The sequence below is a fragment of the Leuresthes tenuis genome, unplaced genomic scaffold (genome assembly GCF_036924035.1).
Source record: "Leuresthes tenuis unplaced genomic scaffold, fLeuTen1.0.hap1 SCAF_5, whole genome shotgun sequence".
Classification (NCBI taxonomy): Eukaryota; Metazoa; Chordata; class Actinopteri; order Atheriniformes; family Atherinopsidae; genus Leuresthes; species Leuresthes tenuis.
The window spans coordinates 9,061,058-9,069,099 of record NW_027325359.1 but is presented as its reverse complement, the minus strand read 5'-3'; the positions used below and the strand labels follow the sequence as shown (position 1 = coordinate 9,069,099).

Genomic DNA, 8,042 nt, shown 5'->3' with positions numbered 1-8,042 from the left:
TTTTTTTAAGATCTGAAGTGCCAGTAAAATGTGAAAAGTTGCTGAGACCCCAGAGGATAGAAATAAAAAAGACCTCTCTTTCACGATTAGCAGTTGGACAACGGTTTGCAGTTTATGATGTGTTAGGGCTCCGTTGAGGCAGCAATGCGAGTTGTGCAGGATGCCAGCAGCAGGTCGAGCTTACTGTTGACTCCTGTGAGTTGCCATGATATGGAAGCACTGAATAATGATGTACAAAGGAAAAAAAATACCTAAGCGACGTTTCTTTTCGAACTGTGAACGCTTCTTTTTCTGGATCTTCTTGAAGAGTTGATATGATTTTCGACTTGTGATAACATTTCCTTTGATATAGAGCGTTTTGTGATTTTTGTAGCTTCCTATAAAGCACCTTTTAAAGGGTGTGAAGACCATTTCTAAACAATTTCTAAATGAACCCGAGCCAACGTGGGAAAAACTTAGGTTGCCTTGAGAACCAAGTGAAGGAATTGAAAGCACATCGAGGTGCGTTTAACTCCTGTGAGGATAAAGGAGTGTTGCAGCTGTTCACACACGAACGTTTACTCAGCCAACGGTAAACTCACTTTGCACTAGTCCAGTTTGTGCACTGGAAATGTGGTCAGACAGTTGCAGTGTGGAGCTTTGCATTTTAAAATGAATGTGTGTGTGTGATTACTTTACAAACTTTGTAAAAAGCAAGCCCCATGATGTGCTTTACCTTTTAGCCACGACAGTTTCAGCGCAGTGACACTGAAATCGAGGAGACCTGGAGGCTCGTTCGCCTCCATTTACTCCGAGTGACGTATGACTGATACTTGTGTTGAGTGTTTGGATTAGTTTTGGACCAATATAGTAGCAAATGGAGGTATTTGTAGATTTAATTTAAGCTGCCGCTGTTTTGTGCCTATTCTCAAAACAATCTGACATTTAAAAATGGACCACTCACATGTTCAAAAATGAAAATGTTCAGGGTTTATCCAATTTATTCCTAATAGAATAGAAAAGGTAGAAGAGTTCTCACATAGTTGTCTTGACGGTTATGAAATGTAGTTATCAAATGATACAGAATGTGCAAAAACACTTCCTCGTAGGCCTGCAGGAATGTTTTGAAGTCCTCATAATCATTTTCAGGACGTTACGACGCTGATTTTCTTCAAAAACAAAATAGCTTTTGGATGATATTTTTGTACCCTTCGGTAAAAGACTTCTAGGAGTTTTCTTGACGTCTGGCTTTTTGCCAGTCACTTTGGGTATTGCTCCACAACAAAATGCCGCCGTTTACGAGATTTACCAGAAACATTTGAAATATTCCACGCGCTCCGCAGCTAAACGAGTTGTCTCTCACGCGCTTCCCAGCCATGTGATTCGTCCATGAAAGTGTTGTTTGACAGGACGCGCCTGTTGACTTGCATGTTGGCCTTATTACGCTGCCAGTTAAGTTAAGAATAGACATGAAAGTTGTAATAGAGACGTCAGCAGTCTGCAGCAAAGAAAGGCTTGTTTGTGAATGCTCGTCTAAGCTCCACAAAAATAGAAACCTTCTGTGACCAATACTATTAGGTTCATTAACACAGAATTTGGAGTTTGCCACTATTTTAGAAAAGCCTTCTGACATGTAGACCCTGCAGTAAGGCTGTGGGGGTTGTGTTGTACAGTTTTCTTATTTTTCTCATGTTCAGTGTATGTTCACATCTGTTATTGTCTGAGTTCCAGCAAATATTAGCTTTTGCATGGTTGTCTTAAGTGGATACAACATATACATACATGTTTAAACTTTTGTAAAATACTTGAAACTACGCTTGGACACTTGAACTGTGCTGTTATGACAGTGTGAATGTACTTTTAGTGGCAAAAAAAAAAAAACGTGGGAAAGATTTCAAGCCTCTCCCTTTAAAGATGTAACACTTCAAAGGAAGCCGTTTTATTTTCAGTGGCATTTTTAAGGAGGTGGAAACAGAAGTGGGTGCACAGCACATCTGTGTCAGACTTGTTTTCCATAAACGTCCAAGACAGTTTAACCATGTAACTGTTTTCCTTTTTTGTTTTGCTTCAGTGTCTTCACAGCAACGATTTTGATTCATTTTACAAGAGCAAGTTTCTGTAGCAGATGATTCCACGCTAATAAAAGTCTACAATTAGCATCTTTACACAGGCAGGATTTTTCCATGGTTTTACACACAGCTCGGGATGAAATAAAAGACATTAACAAGGGTTACTCTCCTGAGACAACACATAACAGAGGCTTAAAAATGGATCTGCATTTGCTAAAATTAAACAGGTAACAACAATGATATGATAAGTGGTCACAGGCTGATGCAAAACACAAGAAAGTGCCAGCAGTTGGCTGAAGGTACACTCAGGAAGATCGTATCAAAAATATGTCTGACTCTCAGAGTGGCTTCGTCACACAGACTCGCACACACTTCTGCATATTGTTGCATATCACAACAGTAACAATACACACATACAGTCCTCTGAAAAGGTTGACAACTTTGTTTTGAACACAGAAAAAACTCCCAATGTTCTTTTTTTCATTAATTGGCTTCACATCAGTCACTTGCGACTCTTATATTAATTTTTTTCCTCTCATACCGAACCAGGGATGGAGGTCATCAGCAGAGCATGGTGCGCGATCAGTTAACAGCATGGACTAAAACAGAAGGTCAGTCACAAAACTCTGCCTGACCGGCCTCTGTCCAGCCTGTTACTGTGCTTTCAGACATCAGGTTTTCATCAAAGACATCAGTTTAACAGGAAGCTGCTTTATTATTGACTTGATCATTTTATGCAAGACACAATTTTGGGCCTCAGTCAAAGAAAAGAAAACACATGCTGAGAAACTTAGCTGGTTAGTCTTTCTCTAAGCTCTGAGTGCATGTAAAAATAGCACTTTTAGCCAAGAAAAATCCAATTTAATGTCATTCAGCCATTGTTAAACATTAACAATGGAGGCCTTGCATCACGAGAGGCTGTTCATTTGCTATTTGACACAAGAGATATCCAATTTGGTAATCATCTCTGACAGACAAATGTGACTTTGTCTTGACTCCAAAACTAACACACGTGGGTCTACGTTGTACAGCTCACTCACTGCAAACCTGCTACTGATAACTGCTTGGTCGTAGGTTTGGCGCTCAAATTAAATCGTCACAGTTCAACACACTTAATTAGCACAGAATTCAGCATTTACATTCAAAGCAAACGACATACAAAAAAAAAAAAGCATCCTGATAGTATTCTTGAGCTTTTAGTCAAATTTTGAAAACTTAAAATTTCAGCTGATGTGGCAGCAAAGTATGGCCGAAACTGAAACAATGTATAGTAAAACAAAACAAAAAAAAAATCACACTCGCTCCACACTTAAAGGAACGAATAGCCTTTAACAGTATATATGTACAATAAAGTGGTTAGTAGGTAGGAAATCAGTTGCTATAACTCACTAGATTTTTGCAAGTTTTAGAGTTAATAAAAGTATTCGGCACAATATCCGTTTTCTCATTAACTATTTTAACTATTCAGTCAACACTGATTAACCCCTCCTTATAAAAAAATGGCCAACGGGCAGACTTTGGTTCTCTCTATTTACTCCTCATCCCAACAGACTGGAGCTCATGAATGAAAAAGTCTATCCAAATGACGATAAGAAAATGTCCTTTCTATACCATAATTCGTTGTGTAAAGGAGAGGTTTAACTCCAGACCACCCAGAATCTGATCGTTAAATGGTGTATGAGGTAACAATATGAAGGCTGCTCATGTATATCACCGGGAATAACTGAGCAGGTTATTCGGATCACATGACAGAAGCCTTCACAAGACAGCAGACAGTGATATCTGTACGGCGCCAGTCACTTTAACACAGATAAAAGCCATGCACAAGCAACATAAGTCGCTGATAGGATAAGACTTCCAGTGGCGGCACAAAAATACAGAAAATCACTTGAGTTGAGGAGTAGACCAAGAGTTCGAAAAAACGTCGATGTCCGCGTTGGGATTCACCTGCAATGACAAGAAGGGTTCAGAGTTAAGCCACAATGTTTGATGTGTGGCAACGGACTACATGATGAGGAGGAAGCATGTTCTCCCCCCACAGAGTCCAGTCTGACTTGGAAGTCAGGAATGTCAGGTAAACAGGACGTCATATCTTCCTTTGAGGAAGTGCTTGTGTGTCAAAGAACAATTGAAAGCACGGAAGGGTGAAACCTAATGTCAACACTGGCGCTGAAGTAAAAATGTGTCTTTGAAAAGATAAAGCTGTTTAAAAAATACATCCCTCATAGGCATACTCTAACCGATCATAGTGGTTTTGTACCAAATACTATTATTCAAGAGCTCATTTGAAGAGGAGTAAATGCAGAGTCAAAAGCAGGAAGAGCTACAACTGCTTCAGTAAGGCAGGAAAATGATCTGCAAAGTGTCATAGTCAAAGCAGACTCACAAGCTGCTTTACATCCAGCCGGTCACATTTTATCACAACTGTGGTGCCAAGTAAGAGGAGTAGAGGCAGCGAGGGGAAACGTTATAGTGCAAGTGCATGAAACGGGGCAATTCTTGGGTACAGAAATACTATAAAAACTTCAGTTTTTCGAAGGAATAAAAATAAAACAGAAAGATTAACAAAATACAATTGATCTTATAGGTTTACTTTGCTGTAGTGAGCCAAACATTTAACATTAAACACTCTATGGCCACGTGCAGCACAGATATCTCCCTTTAGTTAAGAATGACCATTGTCTGCACAACTTTGCGCTTTAGGATTGTCTTAGTAGACTTCAGGATGGTCAGCGTCAACTCCTCTGCCTATTTTCTCTGCATGTGCAGAACGTTCTCTGTGCAGTTCGGTTTGCATTTGTTTGGCCAGAAGAGTTAGAAGCAATGGACATGTTTTCTTTGGTGAGTCAATAACACGTCAGATGTGCTGCACGAACTTCTCATCCAAGCAGAACAAACCTGTATTTGACATCGAAGAGGGTCGAGTCATCCTCATCCTCGTTCTCCTCATTCAGTGGGGCCATCTCAACGCGCTCGGCGGGTGTAGTTATAATGTCATATTTTCGGGTTTTCCTGATTCGCCTGCCAGATCTGTGGGGAAGAGAACACGTGGGGAGAAATTCAGCTGTAGTCCCAATTCATCATGGTGGAGCGGTTTCATCTAAATTTGGAGTTTGAGTAACTGTATTAATGCTCAGGTTGGTTTTTAATCCAATACTGTTTCACTTACAAGAATAATGCATTATACTCTAATTGGCGTAAAAGCAATTGTGACAATCAATGAGTCGTTTATTATCCATACTGCCAGACTTTATGTGGTTTCAGTTTATTGACTGTGGCACTGGTTTTCCCTGTTTCATGTTTGAGTACAGGGAAGTCGGCTTCGGTGACGACTAGTTAGTGACGATTTACAGGTTGCAGACAAATCAGATGAAAGATAAACCTACGTGAAACCCTGTCATCTTAGACCACAGATGGGTTAAGTGCGTCCACATAAAAGATCCCCGTGGGAACATGATAAACAGGCCCCAGATGGAGGCTACAACCACGCGCGCCCCCATAAAATATATTTTCCGCTCAAACGGTGAGATTTAAACTGTCCACGAATCCGTGACTCGTTATTCTAAAACCAATCATAACTGTCAGAGGGAAACCTACCTGATCACTTTGATGACCAGACATGTGATGAGAGCGGCTGTTAACACGCAGATGAAAATGACAATGTTTTTCAGAGTTGGCAGATGCGTCATGAGAGATGAAATCCGGGATCCCACGGCAGCATCCGTGGCGTTCCTCGTCAGTTCGTCTTGGCTGGTGGTGGATGATGATGATGATGTTGAATTCAAATGCGTCGCAGATAGAAGAGTTGGTATTTCGCCGCTGACCCGCCAAAGAGCCGCGGCTATAAAAGTTAAAGCCAAATTGTGCGTCGCCGCCATGGTGCTGAAACTGAAATAAAAAAAAATTACGCGAACGAGGAGCTTCTGTAGTTTCTCCCAATGAGATGAACGCGGCAGCAGCTGTCACATTATACACAATCGCCTTATCAGTGTCAGATTGGCTTTTTACACAGTAAACAAGGTGAGGCGGAAATATCCATTTCTCTGCCTGTCCAATCTTCTCTTAAAAGCAGACCTCTTGGTCCCAAATTGCATTAGTTTCCAGAATGTGATTCCCTGAAGGTGAGTTATGGCAGTCCCTTCCTGACAGTATTAGTACTGCGTGTAGAGATGGGGATTATCCACCTCCGGAAGAGCTCTGCAGGCTGGCCCTCTGTTCCTGGTGCTGAAGAAGGGAATTATGTGGGCTTGTGGTGCCTTCAAGTCAGTCACGTACATCCTAATGTCCACAGAGTTGCTGCCATTTAAAACAGGATGTCGGCAGCTTGACTTGACTGTTTTGCCAGCTAAAGTTTACTGACACCTTTTTAGTGGAATGTGCCTCAAGATTTCAATTAATACACCGACCTAAAAACTGTCTGCCAACGAAGACAGCCAGCGTCCACTCCTGTGGAAATATAGTTAGGAATCAAAACATTAAGAAGCAACAATATAACTGTTCACAAGCCCTTACTGTTGTTATTTTGGCTGCTGTCATTGAGATCTGTGTGTTTTATTGTACAGTCTACATAGGTCTTATAATATATATTAGAATCCTTATATTTACCGCTGTTTGTTTACGTGGTTTTAGCTCCAAAACTAAGATTGTGTAAAAACGTTTTCAAATTTACTTTAATAAAGCCAAATACAGCCCATTCATCCCCTCCAGCTGCTCATTGCAGTCCCACACATACATTTATCCATGCAATTTAGAATCCCTCATAAATCTAACATGCATGTTTTTGGAGGAAGAGAGCCTACGCACGCCCAGGGAGAATATGGAAACTCTACATGGAAATGCTGTGAGACGACGGAGATAACCGCCACACCAAACTTTTGTCACAGCACTGTTCCCTTTGTTGAACAGACAGTCCCAGTCTTTGGCTTTCCATTGGATTGTTTGATACTCCTGCTTTTTACTCCAGGATCGACGGTTTATTCAATCAAGGCTTCCCTCTACCCTTTGCACACACACGTGGGGTCATAGTTTACAGATTTCTGACAGCACCTAAAGGCAGCATTTCTCTGTCTGCTCATGGGCCATAGCAGACATCACAGTTTTCTAAAGGTGGCAGACTCCCAAGTCACAACCGCAGATTCCAGGGAAAATCCAACAGTGGATCAGTGCCGGTGATAACCTTTAATCTATTACACACAAAACCAGTCTCTGTCTTTGAGTTTGTCTTAGGATGATCACAGTTTAGTTCATTTCTATTTTTAGAAGACTTGTGTTGTTTTTTTTAAAGGAACCAATATCTATCTCTGACTATCTACTGACAGTCAGTTTGATCGTAAGAATGGAACTTGTAGCTTTGTACATCATATGCATCAGATAGAATTTAATACAGCGTACAACCCCGCTGGGTCCAGTTTTGCATGAAAACAAAAGCCAGTTCTGCTTGTTCGGTGTTTGTGTCTCCTGTTATTTCTTTAAGGTCGGTGATCAGAGTGCTGACCTTCTACAGTTTTCCCTGCAAACAAGGGCCATTTGATCTTATCCAAGGCCACCAGATGGCAGCACAAAATAACGATGCATGCAATTTCCACCAACTGTCAATACTCAGCACAGTTAGAGCTACTCAGTTACCACAGTTAGAGTTGGAGAATTAGAGTTAGAGAATACTTTCAAACCCATGTTTCTTCTACAGAGGTTGTGTCATAACAGAAATGTTCGGATCTTAAATAGGCCTCAAAGTGAAGATCATCCATTATCACGGGCACTAAAGGACACTCATAGATGCCTCTACATTGGCCATATGTTGGGTCTGTAACACTCAAACGTGACTTGGTTTTCACAAAGAAAGATAGAAATCTGAAGTTGTGTCGTCACTCACAGGTTGGTTTGAACTTTGCACCGACATTCAGCTCAGGCTGTGATGGATATGATTGTGTTACAGTGCTTTAAGTCGGTTCTCAATGCACCGACCTTACCATGTCGATTTACACCCCCCCTTGT

The 8,042-nt window shown here is 41.0% G+C and overlaps 1 protein-coding gene across 1 annotated transcript; it reads right to left on the bottom strand.

Moving 5' to 3' along the window:
• Positions 1–1,866: 1,866 nt before the first annotated feature.
• fam174b (family with sequence similarity 174 member B) lies at positions 1,867–6,267 on the bottom strand. The gene is made up of 3 exons (XM_072385811.1): positions 5,646–6,267; positions 4,947–5,078; positions 1,867–3,995 (listed from the first exon to the last, which is right to left on the bottom strand). Exons 1-3 carry the CDS (start codon positions 5,924–5,926, stop codon positions 3,992–3,994), a joined length of 417 nt encoding a protein of 138 aa, XP_072241912.1. The 5' UTR covers positions 5,927–6,267; the 3' UTR covers positions 1,867–3,991.
• Positions 6,268–8,042: the final 1,775 nt, after the last annotated feature.